The 24,807-nt window shown below is 44.0% G+C and overlaps 2 protein-coding genes across 5 annotated transcripts; one reads left to right on the forward strand and one right to left on the reverse strand.

Annotated features, from left to right (window-relative positions):
- Positions 1 to 1,414: 1,414 nt before the first annotated feature.
- NAA38 (N-alpha-acetyltransferase 38, NatC auxiliary subunit) lies at positions 1,415 to 24,767 on the forward strand. 3 transcript variants are annotated; one of them, XM_081109221.1, is made up of 4 exons: positions 1,415 to 1,496; positions 23,725 to 24,065; positions 24,256 to 24,439; positions 24,609 to 24,767. In XM_081109221.1, exons 2-4 carry the CDS (start codon positions 23,985 to 23,987, stop codon positions 24,719 to 24,721), a joined length of 378 nt encoding a protein of 125 aa, XP_080965347.1. In that variant the 5' UTR covers positions 1,415 to 1,496; positions 23,725 to 23,984; the 3' UTR covers positions 24,722 to 24,767. The 3 variants fall into 3 exon arrangements, with proteins under 3 accessions (XP_080965347.1, XP_080965346.1, XP_080965348.1); XM_081109220.1 differs by lacking the exon at positions 1,415 to 1,496 and adding an exon at positions 23,110 to 23,240; XM_081109222.1 differs by lacking the exon at positions 1,415 to 1,496 and having other exon boundaries at positions 23,725 to 24,124; positions 24,190 to 24,439.
- Positions 19,527 to 23,507, reverse strand: CYB5D1 (cytochrome b5 domain containing 1). 2 transcript variants are annotated; one of them, XM_081109214.1, is made up of 4 exons: positions 23,195 to 23,507; positions 23,031 to 23,107; positions 22,666 to 22,884; positions 19,527 to 22,097 (listed from the first exon to the last, which is right to left on the reverse strand). In XM_081109214.1, exons 1-4 carry the CDS (start codon positions 23,352 to 23,354, stop codon positions 21,867 to 21,869), a joined length of 687 nt encoding a protein of 228 aa, XP_080965340.1. In that variant the 5' UTR covers positions 23,355 to 23,507; the 3' UTR covers positions 19,527 to 21,866. The 2 variants fall into 2 exon arrangements, with proteins under 2 accessions (XP_080965340.1, XP_080965339.1); XM_081109213.1 differs by having other exon boundaries at positions 23,031 to 23,421.
- Positions 24,768 to 24,807: the final 40 nt, after the last annotated feature.

The following is a 24,807-nucleotide window of genomic DNA, read 5'->3' on the forward strand; positions in this document are numbered from 1 at the left end:
CCCCCTCCTCCCCCTCCTCCTCCTCCTCCTCCCGCCTGGCGGCGGCCTCCTCCTCCTCAGCCTCCCCGGCCCCCCAGGCCCCCGGGGCGCCCCCCCCAGAGCTCCCGCCCGCGGGGCCGCCGGCTGAGGAGGGGGCCGAACCACCCAAAAACGGGCTCTTGGAAAAAATTGAAGAGAGACTTTTTTTCTTCTCTCCTTCCAAGAGAACAAGAAAGGAGGATTAAAAGAAGAAGAAGAAGAAAAAAAAAATATATATATATATATAAAAGTTTTCGACTTCCCTCTGCCCCCCTCCCCGTCACTTTAAATATATTTAAATTCTGAGGGGGGCGCTCAGAGATATTTCTCAGAGCTGAGGCACTAAGATGGCCGCCTGGAAATTATTTTTAAAACAACCCCCCCTGCAGCACCGCCACCCCCTCCGTGAAGACAGGGAGAGGGGGGAAAATCCCCTTTTCAGACAAAATGGCTGGCTTAATATTTCATGTTCGCCCCGGCCCGGCCTCCTCCCTGTTGCACCCCCACCCCAGGCTCCTACCCAGAAACCCACCAATTTCTCCCCTTTTCCATAACTGATTAGTGCACAGATTAATAGAGGCGCCCGCGTCCTGAGTGAGTGTGAGGGAGCGCGGGGGGGGGGGGGGGGGGCAGGGTTTCTGCATAAAACAAAAATGGCTGCTGGGCCGGCGCCCCCATAAGCAGATCTGGGGGGGCACTAATCAGTACTCATGCTCAGTCTGACATCAGCATAAATTGTTAAAGGTTAACTAGTTAGATACTAGTCCAACTACGCGTAATTCTTCTTCTGTTCTTCACTAGTCCCTTCCTCCCCACCTCCCTTCTCTGAAGAAAAGCGCTTTTTTTTCTTCCCTGAATACTTCAGAAGGGAGTGGTTTGATGTGAAGGGTTTTTTTTTTTTTTTCTTCCCCTTCAGGCATTGAAAAGGAAAAAGATGAAATATATGTTTATATATAACTGTGTCTACACACCTCATGGAAGTCAAAACGCGGTTAATTGTGTACCTATCTTTTCAGCGAGACGGGATGCGGGATTTTCCTTTCTTTTAAAAAGTGGTAGAAATCCCAGTGACTTGGGGGGGGGGGGAGAGATATGAAGAGATACAATGATTGAGGTGTTTTTTCTTTTCTTTTTTTTTTTTTAAAGGAGTCCATGTTTGATTCTCCCCTTTGCCCAGCCTTTGCAGGGATTAATATTATTGTTGTATATTTTACCTTCGCTCTTCTCTGTTACCTTGCCCGTCCCTTCCCCAGTTGCTTGAATATAAAAATCATCTCACTTAGGAAATGAATTTAGGGGTAAATGGAACAGATTTTTAGAATAAAGGGGAAATAATCGAGTCTGAAGACTGTGAAATGACTTTCTCTTTTCTCCTGTTTCAGTGTATTTCCCTTCTTCCATGATCTCCAACACTGACAAAGTGGAAGAACTGAGGTACCCTGACAGAAAAGTAACTGGAACCGAGAAAAAAAAAAGAGGTAGGGGACTACACTCCCATTTTCATCTGATTCTGACCCTTGATTTTCAACTGTGCCCAGTGTTTATCTTTAACATGGTACCCGGAATCAAATGGGAGATTGAAAACGAGTCAAAAAGTAGCTTTCTCATCCAGAGACTTGATCGGAGGAGCCGTAAAATAAAATTTGCCGGCTGAGCAACGCTAGCAGAGAAAGGGCGAATAGCCCGGTTCCACGCTTTTTTGTTCTTACCATCCTTTTCTTACTCTCTTTCCTCTTATCCTTCTCATCTCATTTTGCCCTTTGCTTCCCACCCTGTCTGTGGAATCATTGCTCTTCTGGGTTATCTCCCTATATCTTAAGTATGGGTGCCGGCACCCAGCAACCTCCGCGGCGTGCAGGAGCACCTTCAGAGAGCGGGTAGGAGGCAGCAACCACAGCGTATTAGTGACCAGGAGCATTGCAGATTTTTGCTTAAGAGGCTAAAATGTTCTTTATTCATGTATCACGCTGCCCCCCCCCCCACACACACACACACTAATGTACTTTATTGAGCATTGATTTCCATCTTTTTCTTAAGCTGGCCTTAGGGATTATCTTGCCTCTGCTCCCATATCATTCCTGTGAGTCTAACTCTTATCCCTCTTCCATTTGATCATATTATCTCCTCATAGTCTCTCTTCTCCTAGTCGGTCTGAGTATTCCCTTTTTTCTGTATATGGGCTTCTTGGGATCTGTCTTTATTTTTCACTGAGACTTTATTTTTCACTCATCCCTTTGACCCTCAGGTTCTATACCTCTAAACAACTATCCATGTCTGTCTGCATTCTGTTTACTTCTGTCTTCCAGGATCGGACTGCATGTGCCTCTTCCTCATGTCTGTCTGCCTGACTCTCCCCTCTCTGGCCCCGCTGTGTGTGTCTGGGGAGAGTGTCCTCATGTGTCTGTTGACAGCCCTCCACATCATGTGCACCACAGCCTCTGCCTCTGTGCCCTCTCCCTCTGTGCTGGGTGCCTCTTTCTGCTGGGGATCAGGCCACATGTGCCGTGAGCTGCAGGTGTGGGTGGCCAAAGGTGGCTGTGTGCATCCCTGTACAAACATTCATCATTCTCACGAGTGTGCTTTGCATACAGATCTGTTAATTTGCCTGATTCTTCCTCTTATCCATCTCCCCCTCTTCCTGCCTGCTTCTCCTGCTCTCTTCTCTCCCTACTGACTTCTTGATTTTTCTTCTTCTATCCTTGTTTCCGCCTGTCTCTCTACCTGCTTACTCCTATTATGGTGTCTGTCTGCCTGCCTGCCGGTCTGCTCCTCCCTGACTGGCTGCCAGCCTATTCCTCTCCCTGGTTGTCTGTCTGCTTCTCTGGCTGTTTGCCCACCACTTTCTCTTTAGCCATCTGTCTCCCCGCCTGCCTGTCTCTATCACTTTTTTAGTCTTGGTTTGTCTACCTTCCAGGCCTTGCCATGGCTCCCTGTATTGGTTTGTCTCAATCTTACCCTTCTACTTGTTCCTCCTTTTATTTATGCCTGTTAAGTTCATGATTTTTTTGGTCTCCCTTTATGTCTGTCTTCTTCCCTTCTTGCTTGCTGCTATCCCACTGTTTAATGTTCGTATTTTTTTTGTTGTTAATATATTTTAATTGATTTCAGAGAGGAAGGGAGAGATAGAGACATCAATGATGAGAGGGAATCATTGATCGGTTGCCTCTTGCATGCCCCCTACTCGGGATCAGGCCTGCAATCTAGGCCTGTGCCCTTGACCAGAATCAAACCTGGGACCCTTCGGTCCGCAGGCTGACGCTCTGTCCACTGAGCCAACTGGCTAGGGCAATGCTTGTATCTTTTTAGTCTATCTGCTTATCAGCTGTTTCTCCCTTGGCTTCCTCTATCTCAGCATCCCATCAATGATGATGGGCTCTCTACCCCAAACCTCTCAGTGAACCCATTACTCCAAAGTCTTATCTGCCTTCTTGCCATGTCCCTTGCCTTCTCTCATTGATTACTTCCATTTCATTTGTCTCTTTTTCTTTTTGTCTTTCTGGTTCCTCAGACAGTCAGTCTGCCTCAGTCTTTTTGCCATTTTCCCAGCCTTTCCTTGTCTTCCTGCCGTTGTGCTGGCTCTGCCGTCCACATCTTGGCTTGCTTTCCTTTTTCTTCTTAGTTTTTTAATCAACTTTTAAATAGACAGTACATGCACATGGTCTAAAATGTTTTCAGTACTAAAAATGTCCTGTGAAGAGTAAGCCTCTCTTGCTATTCCCCCTGTCCTTAGTTCTTCCCTCAGAGTTGGTCACTACTTCATATTTCTTGGATATTGTTCCAGAAAAGAGTCTACATATATATGTCTGCTTGCTTTTTGCTGCACTTTTTCCTACTTCTCTCCTAGTTCTGCTGAATGCTTCTTCCTCTTCTAGTCTGTCAGGACTGCTTCCTATTTCACTGGGCGTACCATCTCTTGCCTCTTGTCTTTTTATTCTACTTTATGACACTTGTCTTTTTTTTTTTTTAAAGTATTTTAATTGATTTCAGAGAGGAAGGGAGAGGGAGAGAGAGATAGAAACATCAATGATGACAGAGAATCTTTGGCTGGGGATTGAGCCCGCAATCTGGGCATGTGCCCTGACTAGGAATCAAACCATAACCTCCTGGTTCATAGGTTGATGCTCAACTCCTGAGCCACGCCGGCCGGGTGGCATTTGTCTTTTTTATTGACTGGTTGCTAGTCACATGCTTTTATTACCAGTACCTGAGGGGCTCTTAGGAAGGGCTTGCTCTCATCTCCTGTTCTACTCTACATAATAAGTTGTCTTGGTGACAGCCCACCCCTGCTGGTCTTTTCATCACTGAAGTATATATTAATTGAGAAAAGCACTGGTAGTACTGAAAAATGCCATACAAATGTGGGTACAATTTAATAAGTACAGACAGTTTGTAAGCTGAGCTTACATCTACACAGAGTAGATACAGGCCCGCTCTACCTTTTCCACATCTATACTAATTCTTGTAAAAGTATATGGATCTAGATCCTTTAGGTTTAGCAGCACTCTTTGGCTGTTGATCTAGGCCTGCCCAAGAAGTTTGTCTTCCTCCTAGTCTAAAAACTTGGCTTTTTACTAAAGCTTTTCTCCCTTTTCATCCTTCCTTTGACTCCTCTCACATGCCATCTTGGAGGTGTTATAACTCGTTGGGAGAAACAAAGATATAGCCTCCATCCAAGTCTCTTCAGAAAGGTGATGGTAAAACTTTCATATACAATGTTCTTTCAGTTCTGCTTTTTACTGCCTGTATTCCTGAATTGAACGGTTTCAGCCTCCATCTCTGTGCCTCTCGCCTGTCTTTCCCTCTCTCACTTCTCTTTTCTTAGTTCTGTCTCTCCGCTTAACTATCTGTCTTGGGCTCCATTCTAGCCTCTCTTTCTGTTTGGCTACCTTCCCTCTCTTCTGTCTGATTGACCTCTATCCCTCCATCACCCCATCTGTCTGCTGGATTCTCCCTGTCTGCCTGCAATAATACACGTATGTGATAGCACTTTTTAAATTATAAATTATATTACTGGGTACTATAAGCCACTGTCATGTCTTCTTTCTTTCCTTATTGTTTTTTCCTTTCTTTGCCTGCCTTCTTTCTCTCTACTCCTTTCTGTTTTTCTGTTTCTGTTCCTCTTGGTGACCTTGCCTGCCTGTCAGTCAGCTCCTTCCTTTCCTTGCCAGCCTGAGTTTTTTCCTGCCATCCTTCGCTGTCTGCTCCGTTCTTGTGTCTCTGTTTCCAGGTTCCTCTCTATGTCTTTACCTGCCTGTTCGGTCTGTCCCTGGGCCTTTATCTGTGCCTGTGTGTCTCGCTTTCTCCAGCTGCTTGTCTCCCTCCCTGTCATTTTCAATGTGGGTCCCACTATGTGCCTTTTGCTATCTTCCTGTACTTGAAAAAATGAAAAGAATTAAAATACTATATAACTGATTGGTAGAGAAGAAAGTTATTTTTTAAAAAATATATTTTTATTGATTTTAGAGAGGAAGGGAGAGGGATAGAGAGACAGAAACATCAATGATGAGAGAGAATCATTGTTTGGCTGCCTCCTGCACGCCCCCCTACTGGGGACTGAGCCTGCAACCCAGGCATGTGCCATTGGCCGGAATCAAACCTGGGACCTTGCAGTTCCTAGGCTGACGCCCTATCCACTGAACCAAACCAGCTAGGGCAAAAGTTTTTTGTTTTAATGAGAAGACTATTATAGTGAGAACAAGGAACTAAGGCATACAACTGTCAAATGCAAACCAGAAATTAGATGCCCCCTCACAAAGGAAAACATTGTAAGGGACTTCAAAGCCAATAATAAAATTATTTATATAAAGCAAAAGCAAGAAACTTATACAGAGCAATAGTTTCTAACCTTTTCTGGATCATAGAAAGTTATAAACCCTTCCCCCAGAAAACCAGTAAATATACAAAATATCACATATGTTTTCATGGTGTCGTGAATACTCTGAAGTCTATGGACCCAGGCTAAAATCTTTTTAAAAATATATATATTTTATTGATTTTTTTACAGAGAGGAAGGGAGAGGAATAGTTAGAAACACTGATCAGCTGCCTCCTGCACACCCCCTACTGGGGATGTGCCCGCAACCAAGATACATACCCTTGACCGGAATGGAACCTGGGACCCTTCAGTCCGCAGACCGATGCTTTATCCACTGAGCCAAACCAGTCAGGGCCCAGGCTAAAATCTTGATGGAGGGAACCAATGAGAATGATTAATAGAGCACAGACATGAACTCGTGCAACAAAGCAGATAGAAGAACTGAAAAAGCACTTTGCAATCTACTATTTTCTACGCAAGGAGGTGTTAAAGAGATTCCTAGTTGTCTTTTTAAATAATGAAAAGGCATGTAAATGCTGAGGATATCATGGAATTAGAGATGGAAAGTCATCTAAGCCAGTGGTTCCCAAAATAGCTAAGTAAGGTTGCCACCTGTCCTTCCGTGGTAAGGTCTGTTCTTTGTTCTGAGAATATATACTTCTTATATATATTTTTATACAGAGTAAATGTGTAATACACTATATTTATGTGTAATAAGTATATAATACTTATATATATATGCATGCTTATATATTTAACAATATATTTTCATGATTTTATAGAGCAAGAGAAAGATGATGACTTTTTACACTTCTATACAATGTTTTAGTGACCAAAGGATTAGCTAGGTGGAAAGAGGAGAGACACTTTTTGAGATCAGACATATAAACACACAGAAAGTTAAACAATATGTGGTAGTGATTATTGCTATGGGCTGTAAAATCTGAGCATGCAGAGAAGAAAAATCTTGTAGGGGGAAGGGGAACAAGTGTAGAATTTTCATGTGCACTTGTATTTGAAGTAGGCCCAAAAGATAAATAAGATTTATATAGCAGAGAGGAGGAAGAAGGGCAGTCTGGATTGAGTAAGAAAGTACTTAGCAAGTAGTATGTGGACCTCATCTGACTAGAATGGTAAGTTTATGATAGAAAATTATAGTAGGTGTTGGTACCTCTTTAAGGGATAAGGATTGCTAGTATATCAAGTGACGAGTAGAGGCCAGAACCATGGAGGAACTTTGAAGAATGAAGGGGAGAGAAGAGAAGCCAAAGAAAAATATGGAAATTGTTAAAGTGGTAGGTACACCAGCTTGTGTTATTGTGGTAAAGCAAGAAGACAGTTCCAGAGGGAAGTATAATAATTGATGCTAGATGCTTCATGGAGGTTAAGAAGAGTACCAACAATTGCTGTAACCAGTTTGGCTCAGTGGATAGATCACCGGCCCGCGGATTGAAGGGTCCCAGGTTCGATTCTGGTTAAGGGCATGTACCTTGGTTGCGGGCACATCCCCAGTAGGAGGTGTGCAGGAGGCAGCTGATTGATGTTTCTCTCTCATCAGTCTTTTTCTAACTATCTCTCTCCCTTCCTCTCTGTAAAAAATCAATAAAATATATTTTTTTTAAAAAGAAGAGTACCAACTGACAGTTTCTTAAAAGTTAAATACAGAGTTCCATATGACCCAATAATTTCAGTCCTAGGCCCAAGAGAATTGAAACATACTAAAAAACTTGTATATGAATCTTCATAGGAGCATTACTTATAATAATCCAAAAGTGAAAACAACCCAAATGTCCATCAACTAAGGAATAAACAAAAATATAGTATGTCCATACAATTCAACCATAAAAAGAATGAAGTACTAATATTATGCTACAACATGGATGAACCTTGCAAACATCATGCTAAGTGAAAGAAGCCAGACACAAAAGAACACATATTGTATGATTCCATTTATATGAAAGGTCCAGAATAAATTTACAGAGATAGAAAATAGATAATCGGTTGTCAGGGGATGGGGGAAGAGGAGAATGGGGAATGACTGCTAATGGGTATGGGATTTCTTTTTGCAGTGATGAAATATTCTGGAATTAAGTATTGGTGATAGCTGCACAACCTTGTAAATATACTAAAAACTCCTGAATTGTACACTTTAAAGTAGTGAATTTTATGGTATATAAGTTGTATCTCAATTTAAAAAAGGAGACTGCAAACTGAGAAAAGTATTATATTTATCAGCTAGTTTGGGTGAGGAAGTTACATAGCAATGAAAGTTATGAAGAAACCATTAAAATATTGCTCATGGAGGTTTTTAACAAAAACCTCATCTATTGGGGACTGTTTCATAGGTTCAAATAATATCCTATATAATAAAAGGGTAATATGCAAATAGACCAAACGGCAGAACAACTGAACCAATCAAAGCATAATATGCTTATGATATGCTAAGGCTGCTCAGCTGCTTGCTGTAATGTGCACTGATCACCAGGGGGCAGATGTTCCGACTGGTAGGTTAGCTTGCTGCTGGGGTCCAGCCAATCAGGACTGAGCAAGATGGACCAGACATGCCCTAGAGCCCTCCTGTAATCCATCCCCAGCCTGATCGTGCACGTGCACTGGTGGGGTCCCTCAGCCTGGCCTGTGCCCTCTCGCAATCCAGGACCCCTTGAGGGTTGTCAGAGAGCCGGTTTCAGCTCAATCCCACAGGCCACTCCCCTTGAGAGGGCGCCAGAGGCAGGGCTCATGGCTGGCGAGCAAGTGAGCGCTGCCGTGGCATCGTGAGCCTCTCCTGATCGGGACTGATTGGGTGTGAGCCTGCGGCAGGCACAGGGGGCCAGAATGAGCAGGAGCGAGAGTGGCAGGTAGGAGCTACAGGTGGCGTTGGACTGCGGGTTTCAGCCCGATCCCTGCAGGCCACCCAGAGGGACCCCACCCATGCATGAATTCGTGCACTGGGCCTCTAGAGTGTGTGTGTGTGTGTGTGTGTGTGTGTGTGTGTGTGTGTGTATATATATATATATATATATATCAGGGGTGGGCAAACTTTTTGACTCGAGGGCCACAATGGGTTCTTAAACTGGACCGGAGGGCCGGAACAAAAGCATGGATGGAGTGTTTGTGTGAACTAATATAAATTCAAAGTAAACATCATTACATAAAAGGGTACGGTCTTTTTTTTTTTTTTAGTTTTTTTCATTTCAAACGGGCCAGATCCGGCCCGCGGGCCGTAGTTTGCCCATGGCTGATATATATACCATAGATCAACCACGAATATTAAAATGAACACATGTATCCATCATCTGGTTTAATAAATATAACAATAGTAAGATCTTTAGAGCCTCAGATGATCTTCCATATTCCACATTCCTCTCCTGCCCCTACCCAGCTAGTACCCTGAATTTTGTGTTGTCATTCCTTTGCTTTTTCTTCAAGGTTAGTTCCCTTCTCATCTGTAACTTCTTAATTAAAAAAAAAAAAATTCAAACCTATAGAAAAGTTGAAGGATTACAATGAGCCCTAGCCAGTTCTAGCCAGTTTGGCTCAGTGGATAGAGCATCACCCTGCAGACTGGAGAGTCCTAGGTTCAATTCCAGCCAAGGGCATGTGCCTGGGTTGCTGGCTCAATCCCAGTACAGGAGGCAGCCAATCAGTGATTCTGTCTTATCATGTTTTTCTTTCTCCCTCTCTTTTCCTCTCTGAAATCAATTTTTTAAAAAAAATTTTTTTAAAGGACTATAATGAATACCCATACAGGGTGGGGCAAAAGTAGGTTTACAGTTGTTCATGTGGAAAATAATATAATAATAGTAATATAAGAATAAACTGTGCTTCACATACTCACACTGTAAACCTACTTCTGCCCTTCCCTGTATATAACTTCTTCACTTAAATTAACTGATCTGATTAACCTCTTGCCACATTGATAAAATGGCATGAGCAAATGCTTGTGATCTAATTTTAATTGCATAAAACAATATAATATCATATATATAGTATTATCTCAACCATGAAGGAAAATAATAAAAAGATGTGGTTAAAATGTTAATAGTTGTTTCTCCTAAGTGATAGAAATAAGAATTATTTTTGTTTTGCATCTTTATACTTCTCTACCTGGAATTTTTGTGAAGAGCACATATTCTATAGTAAAAAGAAAACTTTTAAAAATTAATTTTAAAAATATATAGAAAGAGACAATTGTAGATAGTGAATATCAAACATTTGTTCATAAAGTTGGGTAGTTCCAAAAAGATAGTTTAAAGTAATATGGAAAATAACTCTGAAAACAGACCACATACCTGAGGGAATTTCTTTATCTCCAGGGTTTGCTTCCACATTCCCCCATTTTGTGTGAAAAGGCTCGCTGTATACCCAGTTCTACTTCCTCACTGTCATCTGCTTACCTCCTGATCCTTCCACCCATTCACTGAAAATTGATACCTAGCTCAGTTCTGCCCTCGACTTCCTAACCAGAAACCTTTCTCTCCATTCTGCTTCTGGCAAACACCAAACATTTCCCCCTTTTGACATTGCCTTGTAACTGCTACTTTAAAAAAAAATCCTCACTCAAGGATATGCTTTTTTATTAATTTTAGAGAGAGAGGAAGGGGGGGGGGCGTCGATCGGCTGCCTCCCATATGCACCCCAATCGGGGATTGAATCCATAACTAGATATGTGCCCTGACCAGGAACTGAACCTGCAATTTTTTTTTTTAAGAATTTTTTAATTGATTTTTAAAGAGAGAATGGAAGGGAGGGTGGGAATGGGGGGGAAAGAGAGAGATAGAGAGAAGAGTGAAACATCGGATTGGATTGGCTGCCTCCTACACACCCCCCACCGGGGATTGAGCCAGAAACCTGGGTATGTCCCCTGACACGGAATCGAACCAGCAACCCTTTAGTGCCCTGAACAACACCCAACCAAATGAGCCACCCAGTCTGGGCAACGATTTCTCAATAGTTTTCTGTTAACTAGGTAGAAGTGCCTTGCTTTCCATCTATTATCAAGGCCCAGTTGTTTCAGCAAAATTGCCCTGACACCTTTCCCAGCTGATTAACTGTATTTTAAGTTATAGTTTTGTCATGGTGAATGTTGGCTCCAAGCTGGCTTCCTCTTGCACTTCTGCTCACTCTTGGGCCTTCCACCATCTAGCTCTCCAGACAAGGAGCATTTTAGACTATATTCCAAAATTGTGTAACTCCTATATTATATTCCAAAGCCAAATAATGAAGTTACTCACTCCCTCCATCAGAGTTTGAGTTTTGGAGTCTAGTAGCACCTAGAATCCAAGTTCTGTCACTAACGGTGAACCTGGGCAAGCTCAGTTCCTTCATCTGTAAAACAAGGATATTAATGCCTACCTTACATGGTTGTAGTGAGGATAAACTGAACTAACTTAGCCCTACCCAGTTTGTCTCAATGGATAGAGCGTTGGCCTGCGGACTGAAGGGTCCCAGTTTTGATTCCTGTCAAAGGCACATACCTTAGTTGAAAGATCCTCTCTGGCCTGAGCCCTGGTTGGGATGCCAATCAATGTTTTTCTCTCACATCGATATTTCTCTCTGTCTTTCTCTTTAAAGATCAATGGAAGTATCCTTGGGTGAAGATTAAAAAACAAAAACAAACCTGAACTAACTTACATAAAGTTCTAACTATAAGGCACTCAATAATTGGTAGCTATTATTCTAAACAATCAAGTTTACTTAATATTAGCCATTTCTCAGAGAGATTCACTTAAGATAATAGTAAGGTGAGGGAATTCATGATCAGAGTTATGATAGCACATTAAATTGAAGAAGTAAGATGCTGATTTTAGTTACTCTTATCCCAATAGTTGGGCCATTTTCCTTGCTTTAGGTTTATGTAAATAAACAAAACTCCAGCATGATATGAAACAACTCACATTTTACTAAATGCAAATAATTTTCCTAATGGAGGCACAAACACTTAAAAAATATATTTTTATTGATTTCAGAGAGGAAGGGAGATGGAGAGAGAGAAACATCAATGATGAGAAAGAATCATTGTTCAGCTGCCTCCTGCACGCCCCGCCCCCTACTGGGGATCGAGCCCGCAACTGGGGCATGTGCCCTGACCCAGAATCGAACCTTGACCTCCTCATTTATAGGTTGAAGCTTAACCACTGAGTCATTTCAGCCAGGCCACAAACACTATTGTTAGATCAGAAAACCAAATGTTAGTCACAGATATGGCCTACTGATTTTCTAATCAAGGCAAATGTTACCTGGATGCCTAATAATGCCAAATCTCGGGATATCCCAAGGAAAGCATTCATTACTAAATAAAGAGGGGCTAGCGCACGGAGAGCGAAAAAACCCTAAAATTTTCCTGTGCCTGTTCCAAGGACCATTTATACTGCTGGGCATTTCCCCATATTTTATTTTAATCTTAACAACACTGGAGGTTGCTTCTTTTTAAGTGGTCATATCCCGGTTTATGCCTATTGCCCTTAGTGACACTGTACTTCTGTTATCTATATTTTATGGTTAAATGGAAACTAAAGGAAGGAAAGGATTCTGTGCATGGTTCAAAGCCAGAACACCCCTCCCTTCTGCAGTTGGATTTCTTCAGTGGATATCCCATTCATATGTCATCCAACTACAACTCTAATACACCACCATTTTGCTGTTTGCTGAATTATGGAAACTCAGGTCCTTATCTTATTTGACCTCTATGTAAGTTTTCACACTGTTTACCACTCCGTCCTCTCACGTATCCTCTCCCTTGCTTCCATGGCACCATTTTCCTGGGTCTCTCACCGCGCTGGCTCTTCCTCCGGAGTCTCCTTCTCCCCTGCTTTAGATCTTGTTCCTCCCAGGCCCTCTACTCAGATCACATTTCATTCTTGAAGTGATCTTATCTTTGACTTTAGCATTAGTTATTCTGCTGATGATTCACATACCTATAACTCTAGCCCAGAGCTCTCTTCAGGATCTAGTGTCATATATCCAGTAAGATCTAGACATCTGTATTTGCATGCCCAAAGTTACTTCATACAGCTAACTAAAAATAGATCATCTTCCTCTCCAATCAGATTCCTCTTCTAGCATTCCCTTTCTCCATCAGTGGACTTATCATCTCAGTCATGCTGTCCAGAAACTTGGGTGTCATCCTTGGCTGCTCTTTATGTCCCAGACTCCCTTCAGTAAATTACTGAGTTGTACAATTCTTTCTTAACTTCAGGTCATATTCTCTGATCCCCACTGCCACTAACTTAGTTCCAGCGACCTTCATTGCTTTCCTGGACTGCTGCACTAGCATTAGACTCTGTCTCCACATTCTTCCCCTCACTTTTTCTTCCCTCCAATCCATTCTCTTGACATAGTCAAGTCACTTTAAAAATGCAAATCTTATCATGCCATTCTGTATAAAATCCTTGACTCTGAATATACTGTAAAATGGTGAATTTTATAGTATGTGGACTATATCTTTTTAAAAAACACACAAGCCCTGGCTGGTTTGGCTCGGTGGATAGAGCATCAGCCTATGGACTGAAAGGTCCCAGGTTCGATTCCGGTCGAGGGCATGTACCTTGGTTGCGGGCACATCCCCAGTGGGGGGTGTGCAGGAGGCAGCTGACCGATGTTTCTCTCTCATTGATGTTTCTAACTCTCTATCTCTCTCCCTTCCTCTCTGTAAAAAATCCAATAAAATATATTTTAAAAAAAGAAAAAGTCATATGAAAACAATGAAGTTCCTGTGTTATTACAATATCTCATGATTGAAACAAGAAACTATATTTAAAAAAATAATAATAATAAAATAAAAAACACACAAACACAACCTGGTTTACAAAGCCTCCCATGACCTGGTCTGACTCTAATGTCTCTCATTGTCCATCCTTTCAGGACCTCCCGTCTCCTCGTAGCTTTCCTCCTCTTTGCATTTCTGCTTCTGAGCTCTCCACACACTGTCTCACCTCTGAACTGCTTTTATGCCATTTATTCTTTCTCTTTACCCTCTTCTTCCTCTTTACTTGGCTACCTCATCCGTGTCCTTCAGGTCTCAGTTTGAGATGATGCTTCGACAAAAAGCTTTCCCTGATCTCCCCAGACTGGGTTTGGGTGTTCTTGAGGCATTTCATACTTAGCCCTTTTGTAGCATTCACCACATTATATTTGTTAATTTTATTAACATTGATTAATTGCTCTGGGCTGGGCACTGGGCTAGGGATGTGGTCCCTGCCCTCCTAGAACTTTAGTCTCAGAAGGAAGGAAGATGGACATTAAACAATAAACTAAATATTTGATTGAGAAAAAAAGAATTCATGGACACGGACAACAGTGTGGTGACTGTGGTGGGGGAGGTAGGGGAGTGGGTGGAGGTGGAAGTGGGTCTATGGGGGATAAATGGCGATAGAAAAATAATAATAAAATAAAGGGAAAGCCCAGCTGGTGTGGCTCCATGGTTGAGCGTCGACCTATGAATCAGGAGGTCATGATTCAATTCTGGTCGGGCTGGATCCCCAGTGTGGGGTGTGGAGGAGGCAGCTGATCCACGATTCTCTCTCATCATTCTATCTTTCTCTCCTTCTACCTTCCTCTCTGAATTCAATTAAAAAATATGTATTTTTTTTAAAAAAAGAAAAAATACAAAAGCAAAAGCAAAAAGCTAAATATTCGAATTGTAACTTACGATGTTTTAGGGCAGCCTGAGAGGGTGTGATAAAAGATTTGTTATAATTGAAGGGATCAGGAAAGACTTCTCAGAGAAAGTACCATTTAAGCAAAGACTTTAAGCAGCAGGAGTTGGCCAAATGATGAGGGGAGACGAATGTTGTTCCATGTAGAGGAACAGCATATGAGAAAGCCCTGGCAGAAAGGTGCTTTGGGGGATTCCAGGAACGTAAAGGCCGTTGTGGAAGACAGAAGAGCATGGAGGAGCCAAATCAGCACTTGTGGATGACAGTAAGGGCGTCCCTACATCCTCTTAAGAGGAATGGGAAGTCTTGGCAGACTTCAAAGAGGAAACTTTTCGGCTTTTCTGGGCTGTTGTGTACAAATGAAAGCAAGATGACAAGAGGCTCACAAATTTCCCTGAATGTCCCACTAAACTATAAGCTTCTGGGGGCAGAAATTGTCTTATTAATTAGTGTATTCACAGGGTCCAGCACTACATGACACTAGATGCTCAGTATTATATTAATGAATTGAATAAATGGGAGGTGGGGTCAGGATTCCAACTTAGGTTTTCAAAAAAGGCTCTACTCAAGTATCGACTCCCACCTCCTACATACAACCCTTCAAAGACCACTTCTCCATCCACACCCCAGACTATTTGGATATCCCTCCTTTTGCCTCCAATGCATCTGGTTCGTTATATTTTCCAAAAATGGCCATCATAATATTCAACATCCAAAATGCTCTTAATTACAAAATAATTTTGACACTCTTCCCACTGAGAAGTGAGGTCTAGTTCTCTTCCCTTGGATTTGAGGCAAGGTGATACAAGGTGATTCAGCTTCCTCTTGGCTCGCTTGGGATACTTGCTCTTAGAACCCAGCCCCCATGCTATGAGGGAGCCCGTCCTGCCCCACATAGAGGCCTGCATGGAGAAGAACCCAGAGCCAACATCAACTTGCCAGCCATGTGAGTGAGCCATTTTGAAAGTGAATCCTCCAGCTTCCAGCAATCCACGCAGTTGACACCTTTTGGAGTGGAAATGAGCTATCCCACTAAACCCTGCCCGAATTACAGGTTCATTAGCAAAATAAATGATGATTGTTTTAAGCCATTAAGTCTTGAGATGGTTTTCTTAAGCAGGGATAGGTAACTGGAACAGCATCCCATGTTTATCATGCAGGGAGGTGGTGCCACTCGGTAATTGTGGGTGGCCTATGACTATCTGGTTCAAAGCCTACCTCTGCTACTTACTAACTGTATGACCTTTCGCAAATTACTTAACCTCTCTGTGCTTCAATTTCCTTTTTTCTTCAGTGTAAATAAAATAGGACTTAAGTTTGTTGTGAGGATTAAGTGATAATGCAGGTAAATGCAGATTTATAGGTAATACAGAGCAATCTTTGTGATCATCTCAGACAAGCCTTGATCGTTCCACCATTCTTCTCATGTGATTCTAGTTTTTGTCTTTATAGTACTTTTGGTATTTGTGTGTGAGTGTGTGTGTGTTTACATAGGTATTTATATACATACATATACGAATATAGTATATAGCTTTCAGTACTGTCTGAAATGTCTACTTGTTTATTGTTTCCCCACCAGAGTATAAGTCCCAATAAAGCAGGAGACTTACTTGTCACTTTCACTGCTGTATTTCCAGTATGTGGAACGGTGCCTGGCACAAAGTGCTTAATAATTTTTTGTTAATGAATGGATGAATAGCATGTTCACACTAGTTCCTGTCCAGTATCCATTCTCTCCTTCCACAGTAGTGGACCCTGCTTTTGTTGTGGATGTCAATATAAAATCCTGTCCCAGATTCCATTGCAGCTAGGGGTTATTGTGTAATGTATTTCTTACCAATGAGACATAGTCAAAGGTCTGCTAAGGATGCCTGGGAAATTTTTTGCTTAATATAGGCATTGCCCTTTCTTCCTTCTTCTTTTCCTCCTTCCTGCCCAAAATCCAGGCTAGAAGGAGAACAGCCCCAAAGACCATAAACATGAGAACAAAAACAGGAGCTACCTGAGATGTTAATGAATTATCTAGTGGAGTCACTATACCACAAACACGCTATGTGAGGAAAAATTAACCCCTCATCGTTAAGCCCCAGCAGTCAGCCTTCTGTTACTTTCAACCAAATACATTCTCAACTATGGTGGAGTAATATCAACCCTCTAGGCTGTTTATTAAGGGCAAGGGAATAGTTCATCTTCCTTACTATTCTATAGAAGGATTAGAAGAATTTACCAGCACAAATGATATTATTCAGGTCTCTTCAGCTCCTCCAAATAGTGAGAGTGGGCAAAAAGCAAGGGATACCACATTATCTGAATCTATTTGGCTCGTGAGTTCAGTCATTTTAAATAGTGGGGGTAACGTGTGCCATTCATTCCTGAAACAAACATGTATTTCTTGTACTCTTGGCCAGGCATTATATGGCTTCAGATGATTGAAGCTGGATGTCCAAGTTCCCACTAAACATTAAGCTCCCAAAGGGCAGGAGCTGAGCTGTTCCCAGTAAGAGATTTAAAAAATATATTTTATTGATTTTTTACAGAGAGGAAGGGAGAGGGACAGAGAGTCAGAAACATCGATGAGAGAGAAACATCGACCAGCCGCCTCCTGCACATCTCCTACAGGGGATGTGCCCGCAACCAAGGTACATGCCCTTGACCGGAATCGAACCTGGGACCCTTCAGTCCGCAGGCTGATGCTCTACCCACTGAGCCAAACCGGTCTGGCAAGAGATTTAATTCTAGCAGTCTCTCTGCCATCTTGTTCCTCATCTCAATCTTCTTTACCTCTGACCCCACTGCAGTGGTCTGACTTCACTTATTCCCACTCCCCAGCCTTTTTTTTTTTTTTTTTTTTTTAGTGTTTCCCATGTGCCTAGAATACTCAGTACTTGGACTGCGTATCTATTTGTATTTTGAATTCCTCCTAATCTTTTACTTCCAGATTATTCAGATTTCAAATTATCTGCTTTTTCTACAACAAAATCTCCGTATGCTCCTGCTGGTCCATCATAAAGTGGCTGTTCTTCCAACATGAAACATCTGTGTGGTTTACCGTAAACTCAGCTGTGGTGCTGGGTGCATTAACCTGACCCTGATGTCATGACTGGGTGTTGTGATCATAAGCACAAATGATAGATCCCCTCACTCAGCTCCAAGGTACATCCAGGCCAGAATTTAAGACAGTAGTAAAATGTTTCAGACTAATCATAAACTATGCCCCAAAGAGTAAATCTTTAGGAATTGCTGCCATGGGAACACAGATATAACAGGTTGAGGTAGACTATTGAGACAAGTGCCAGGAATCCTAGGATGACACTATATCGTCACCTTTCATATTTTATTTTTGAAGGTCTATTTTTTGTTAATCCTTACCCACGAGGATATTTTTCCATTGAGTTTTAGGGAGAGTAGAAGGAAGGGGAGAGACAGAGAGAAACATCAATGTGAAAGAGACACATCCACTTGTGCCCTAACCGGGACGGGTTTCGAGGTACGTGCTCTTGACTGGAATCGAACCTGGGACCCTTCAGTCCGTGGGCTGACACACTATCTACTGAGCCAAACCAGCTAGGGCTGAGGGGAGGAACAGGGAGGGTATCTTTAAAATACTTGTGTGTATGTGTGTGTGTACTGTTCAGGGGCAGGAGAGGTTGGTCCAGTTTGAGAGACTGATGGAAATTATAGCACCTTTCTTCAAAATAATACACATCTGTACACATACACACAATATTTAGAAACCATTTCTGTAGGTCCAGGTTAAGAATCCACCTGTGATTTGCCATGAGGTTGGAAACTTTTCAACAACATAATTTGGTCCTTTATGAGGTACAATTTTCATTTCTCTTTTGTGTGTGTTTTATCCCATTGAGCAGGCAAGCTTCCTGCAAGGAACATTAAAAAACAAACAAAAAACCCCCACCCTTTTTATTACCCCTAGTGATGTATGTATATAGGGCCGAGACTTGTGGGAAATATTTGCCAATTGAGTCCTTTGAAGCTGCTATGATTTACTGTGGAAAGGCAGCTTTCAATATTCTGCCCCCCACTTCCCACCAGAACAGAGACCCTGTACTCACTGTTCTGTTTACAAGTTTTAGGCCAAGGCATTATTTACATACTCTTCATACAGACATCCAGTTTGGACATTTAGGGAACACAGTAGTGCCCAGTGGGAAGCTTTATAGCCCCCCACCCCAAAAAGTAAATATTAATAAACAAATGCACTCTATTACCTTAAAAATCTGTGGTCTTTATTCCTTCCATAGCTCCATGCCTCACCCCATGCATACCCACACCTGTAATCAGATCCTCTACTTATCCCATGATTTTTTAAACATTAATTAATATTTTTTTGTTTTGTTTATTCTCACACCAGGATATTTTTTCCACTGACCTTTAGAAAGAGTGGAAGGGGGAGGAGGGGTCAGGAGAGAGAAACGTCTGTTGGTTGCTTTCTGCATGTCCTGACCAGCGGATCAAATCTGCAGCCAGGTATATGCCCTTGACCAAAAATGGAATCTGCTCCTCTCCAGTGCGAGGCTCTAACCACGGAGAACACAGGTCAGGGCTGAACTTTATTTCTCAAACTACTGTACATTCCTTTCCCGGCATGTGCTTGCAGGAAAAACAAAAACCGGAATAAACCTAATGCTAACTGAATAATGGCCTGGTAGTTTTTCCTTTTTTTCAGATCCTTCCCTCCCACCTATAAATTTCAAAAGGGCCATCTTTAATCCTAACCCCTAGAATTTGCAAGTGTTTTCCCTCCTCCAGTCCCCTCCCTGACTTTGTAGGCAGTTACAGCCACCTAGTGGCCATATGGGAAATGACAGATTACTCCAAAAAGCTGGTGAGAGGAAGAACCTCATGGAATAATTTTTGATCTTAAATCTATGGAGAGCAAGGAAAGAGAAACCTGTGGATAGAGACTGTAGCACAGGTCCCAGACATCCTATTTCTTGGCCCCCACCTTGCCTCCTAGGATGCAACATCCCATTCACTGGTTATTATAAACAAATGAATTCACTTGACATTTGAGTTCATTCAATCAAAATTTATTGAGCAGCAACTGTGTGCCTAACACTTGGAATACAGCAAGAAACGAGTTGGACACGATTAATGCTCTAATGATAGAGTCTAGCAGCCAGCTAGCCAGCCAGCCAGCCAGCCAATTACATCCATAATTTTAACCCAGAGGTGATGATAGCTTGGAAAAAGGAAGATGGATTCCAGAGATATTTAGGAGTTATAGTCTACTTGGAGAGTGACTGGTTGTGTGAGGAGAGGGATGTGTTTCTGGCAACGGGTATTGAAGTAGGAGACTCTGGAAGAGGGACAGATCCCATAGCCATAGGTCCTGAGGATGCATAGGCCTACAACAACAACATAGCTTTGGTTCTCAAATAGTTTAGGATTTAACTGGGCAAACATGATGCACACAAAACAACTGTAGAGTTGATTAAACATCAAAATGATTCTGGTAATTCATGGACTCTAGCAATACATGGGACTAAAAGAATCCCTCAATCCTCACCTTGTGTTCAGGTACTGCTGAAGCCAAAACAGATGTCTCCACCTTCGTCCATGCCTTTCATAGTTGGCCCTTCAAAAAACTCCTATGGCCCTAGCTGGTTTGGCTCAGTGGATAGAGTGTCAGTCTGCGGACTAAAGGGTCCTGGGTTCGATTCTAGTCAAGGGCACATACCCAGGTTGTGAGTTCAATCCCCAGGAGGGGGCATGCAGGAGGCAGCCAATCAATGATTCTCATCACTGATGTTTCTCTCCCTCTCCTCTCTAAAATCAATAAAAACATTTAAAAAAACACAACTCCTATGCAGCCCACCCAATGTCTCACAGGGGCCACCTTTGTCTGCTCTGGGCCCATGTCAGGAGGATGCACTATCCCCTCTGCTTCTTGTTTGCCTGTTACCATCAGGAAATTCCCCTGTTATTCTCATTCTCCTTCCCTGCTTATGTTAAATGGGACCAAATCCAGTTCTCTTTTGGTCCTCAGGAATATTTACTTAATTAGCTCCTCTCTTTACATTACCCTGTCAAGTCCCTTATTGTAGAAACAATATCTTGCAAAGTCAACCCTGCATCCTCACATTCCCTAAGAGGTGCAGGCCCATACTGTGCTACTTGCCTCCCTTTGCTCCACCATCCAAAGTGTCCCACTCCAAAGGCCCAACTCTAGTTTTTCCTGGAACCAGCATATACCCACCTCTTTGCCTTGAAAACGTCAGAAGAAAAATTGTGCTATGGGATCAAGAAGTAGTCTCAATAGCTATTGCTCAGCTAACACTGAACCTCACTGCCTCCTATCTGTCTCTGCATACCTCTGCTAATAGCTGCAGAACAAAACAGCTGACTGCACAATAAGCCTGCAGGTTCCCATTGTGTAATGAGCCTAGAACATTGAGATATTCCCTTTACAATGAAAAGAACATGGACTTTGAGCAGACTTGGGTTTACCTCCTGATTACTAACTAGTCTGTCTTAGTTCTATTAAATCTTGCTAAACTACAAAAGACTTATCTGTAAAATAGTGGTAATGTGTAGTTATACTAAACAGTGTATAAAGCACATAATATAATATCTAAACCGAATGAATTCCCTGGTAACCATTCACTTCCTTTCTTCCCCTTGGGTTTCAACTGGCAAACACTATTCAGAAGGGAGATTAGCCAGTTTTGTGTGGCCAATGATAGACATTTCCTATTCCTGGCTTTGTAAACACCATCTTCCTGCAGCCATCCCATTTCCATCATTGCCAAAAAAAAAAAAAAGAAAAAAAAAGTCATTCCATCCCTCATCCCTGTATAGGATTTCTCTTTCTCTTATCATCAAAAAGTTCTACCTGAGCCCTAGCCGGTTTTGCTCAGTGGATAGAGCATTGGCCTGCGAACTGAAAGGTCCCAGGTTCGATTCCCGTCAAGGGCACATGCCTGGGTTGTGGGCTTGATCCCCAGTGGGGGACTTGCAGGAGGCAGCCGATCCATGATTCTCTCTCATCATGGATGTTTCTCTCTCCCTCTCCCTTCTTCTTTGAAATCAATAAAAATATATTTAAAAAAAAGTTCTACCTCAACTCTATCCTCTTCTACATCTCCTTAGCCCAAGATATTTTGTCTTCTTATGTCATTTTAAAAAATTAACTTCTAACATTCCCCCTAATTTTCTCAGTAAATTATAATGGACCTGTGAAATAGGGCCTTAATCTTTCATAAGGGCATGGGAACCACAGGTCAATTCCCAGAGTAGAATGGAGGTCTCGGTCCAGGCACTCCCCCACCCCAACCCCATCTCTTTTCCTACAGGGCACAGAAACAGCCAAATTCAAAATATGTCTTGAGTCTACATAAACACATATCTCCTTTCCTATAGCTCTGTGAGGTCATCGTTGAAGTAGAGCAGTATTGCAGGTGTGTGGAGTGTACCATCCATATTGAGATAATCAAATTCTTCCTCCTCATCCCGGATCCCATTCTCTTCCAGGGTACATTCCATGTTCAGGTTCTTCCCTTCGTATTTCCATGTGTAGCTGGCAGCATGTGCATTATAGGGGAGATAGCGGTGTAGGATTTCCCACATTGATTCTAGGGCCCCCACCTGGAGAACACAAAAGCACCCCACTCCTAGAATTCTGGGTGGAACACACACACACACACACACACACACACACACACACACACTCCAAACAAAGGCCAAGAGCCCCAAAAATGAGCTGGGATCAGAGCGCCTCCCTTGGCAGATAGCTTCAGACATTGCACAGCCCCAGAAATGCAGCTGGAGCTCCAGCATGCAGTGAATGGCACTAAAGACCTACCCGTCTGTGTGGCAGCCACTTCTCATAGACGGCCCTCAAGGTCACAGTCATGTCCCTGCCCCGTAACCTCATCCCCACAATAGCATCTGCTGTTCAAAACACAGCATGTAAGGTTTCCATGGACCACCAGCACTAAGATACATAAATTGCTGCCCTGAACTCATAAAGGAGTCCATTACACCCTGTGGCCCAGCCACTGGGGACCGGTGGTCTGCTTTCCTGGCTTGCGCCTGAAAGGGGGTGAAAATACAGCTCTCACCGGTTTTGGAGAGCTGATGGCCTGAAGATCTGCTTGGAGATTGCCTGGGGTTCCCAGCTCCCTCTAACCTGCCCCCAGGCATCAGTGCTCACCTCCAGTGTGTGCTCCTGCGACGTGAGTGTGTTAATGATCCGGATGTTCCGGGTTTGGGCGGACAGCCGACCCACCTCGTAGCGCGTCCCCTGCCACCAGGGCTTCCCGAAATCATTGGCCCAGTCGGAGCGAGGCAGCCGAGGTGGGATATGCAGAAAGCGGCCCCGGGGGGTGCGGTATCTCTGGGCACCAGTCATCGGATCTATGTACATTCGGATCTTCAAAGCAGGTTTGGGGGAGGGAGGTGGGAGCAGTCACTATCTCGGGCTCGGCCCCTCTTTTTCCTCCCCATCCTCCCCTTTCCTGTGCTTCCCCCGCCACACACACACACACACACACACACCCAACACCAGGCAGAACTCACGTCATTGGTCTTTGGGTCAAACCAGTGGCTGATGTCCTGACCCGCAACTTCCACGATGGGTTTCAGCAGCAGGTCTCCTGGGAAGGCACAGCCGCCGTCAATGCTAGCCGCCCGAGAACCAGGCACCCACAAACACCCCGCAGCGGACCGAGTGTGGCCCTTACCTTTGTGTTTTTGTGCCAACGGCGTTAGGTCGTATACGGATCCCAGGTAAGACACCCAGAGGTCGTCCGGTTGGTTATGTTGGGCCACCTCAACCGGCGTGAAATACCGACGCCGGAAAGTCTCAAAGTCTGGCCCGGCAACTAGGCCCCGGCGTGGCATGGCTCTTGCTCTATTGGAAGCCGGCTCCTTTAAATTTCTTCCTCGCCCCTCAGCACACGCTCATTGCTACATCCATCCTCCCTCATCCTGGAGCTAAGACCAGAGCGTTTACCCGCTGACATGGAAACCATTGTCCCTTTTCAGCCACCGTCTAGGGGTCAAACGCTGGGTGGGCGAAGAGTGGCGTCGATCCATGGGAAACGTAGTTTGCTTCCCGCTTTCAAATAATTGAGTTACGTCCTCAGGAGCTCCGGGGAGAATTCAGACTGGCCTGGGCTACAGGGGATATTTAGGACAGACTTTTTCGCGAGGCAGAAAAACAAGGGAGAGTTGTGCGATTCTGAAAAAATATATTCTTGCTAAATTCCAGGGTTCTTAAAGAACATGTAAAAATTAGAGGTAAAGTTTCTCGCGATATCTTAATACATCCGGCATAATAGAACTCAGTGAGACACAGCGCTGGAAGGTAGAAGCTCGCGAGATCTCTGCAGTTTCCGAAGAGAAGAGGAGGAGGAGGAGGAGAGGTGATCTCGCGGAAGAAAAGCTGCCGGGAGAGCTCGCGAGATCTCAGACCACCGGACCCGAAAGGTTCTTAGGGAGTTGAAGGGCCTGGAGGCGGCCCCGGAAGAAATGGCGGGAGCTGGGCCGACCATGCTACTACGAGAGGAGAATGGCTGTTGCAGCCGGCGTCAAAGCAGCTCCAGCGCTGGGGTTAGCGCGGGCTTGGGCTCCGAGATTGAGGGGCAGTCGGGGAGCAAGATGGGGGGATGGTGGGGGGACTGCAGCTCCCGGCAGCCTCTAGGATTCGTGTGAGCGCCGCGCGGGCTGTCGGGAGCTGTGGTTCCGTGGGCGGGCAGCAGCCTCGGCGGCGCGGGCTGAGCGCGTGTACTGCCCCGCGCAGGACTCAGACGGGGAGCGCGAGGACTCGCCGGCGGCGCGCGCCCGGCAGCAGCTGCAGGCGCTGCTCAACAAGACCATGCGCATTCGCATGACAGACGGACGGACGCTGGTCGGCTGCTTCCTCTGCACCGACCGCGACTGCAATGTTATCCTAGGCTCGGCGCAGGAGTTCCTCAAGCCGTCGGGTCAGTGCTCGGGGAATGCACCGCCTGGGAATGCGGTGGAGCCCCACTCAAGGCAATTCCCCTTTAGTGCCTGGCTGCACCCCTTATTTTGGGAGGCTAGAAGTCGTGGCTCAAAAGGGGCGGGACCGACGCTGGCTGGCCTCCCTGATGTTCTGACCCTTCTTTCCAGATACCTTCTCTGCTGGGGAACCCCGTGTGTTGGGCTTGGCCATGGTACCCGGACACCACATCGTTTCTATTGAGGTGCAAAGAGAGAGCCTGTCGGGGCCTCCCTATCTCTAACCGTGATCGCGCATGCCTTTTAGATTTCATTAAACCTGTAACCCAAGTGGCCTGTGTGTGTGTAGCTGGGATGCCTGGACAGAGAT

The sequence above is a fragment of the Myotis nattereri genome, assembly GCF_964212035.1.
Source record: "Myotis nattereri genome assembly, chromosome: 16".
NCBI lineage: Eukaryota > Metazoa > Chordata > Mammalia > Chiroptera > Vespertilionidae > Myotis > Myotis nattereri.

Bases quoted from the DNA above. Each gene is read 5' to 3' on its own strand.
- CYB5D1 (XM_081109213.1), bottom strand. From the start codon at position 23,354: ATGCCACGCCGGGGCCTAGTTGCCGGGCCAGACTTTGAGACTTTCCGG. The intron at 22,885-23,030 runs GTGAGTTCTGCC...CCTGCTTTGAAG, and splicing joins TTGACCCAAAGACCAATGAC to ATCCGAATGTACATAGATCC. The intron at 22,098-22,665 runs GTGAGCACTGAT...TGTGTTCTCCAG, and splicing joins CGCAGGAGCACACACTGGAG to GTGGGGGCCCTAGAATCAAT.
- NAA38 (XM_081109221.1), top strand. From the start codon at position 23,985: ATGGCGGGAGCTGGGCCGACCATGCTACTACGAGAGGAGAATGGCTGT. The intron at 24,066-24,255 runs GTTAGCGCGGGC...TGCCCCGCGCAG, and splicing joins AAAGCAGCTCCAGCGCTGGG to GACTCAGACGGGGAGCGCGA. The intron at 24,440-24,608 runs GTCAGTGCTCGG...CCTTCTTTCCAG, and splicing joins GGAGTTCCTCAAGCCGTCGG to ATACCTTCTCTGCTGGGGAA.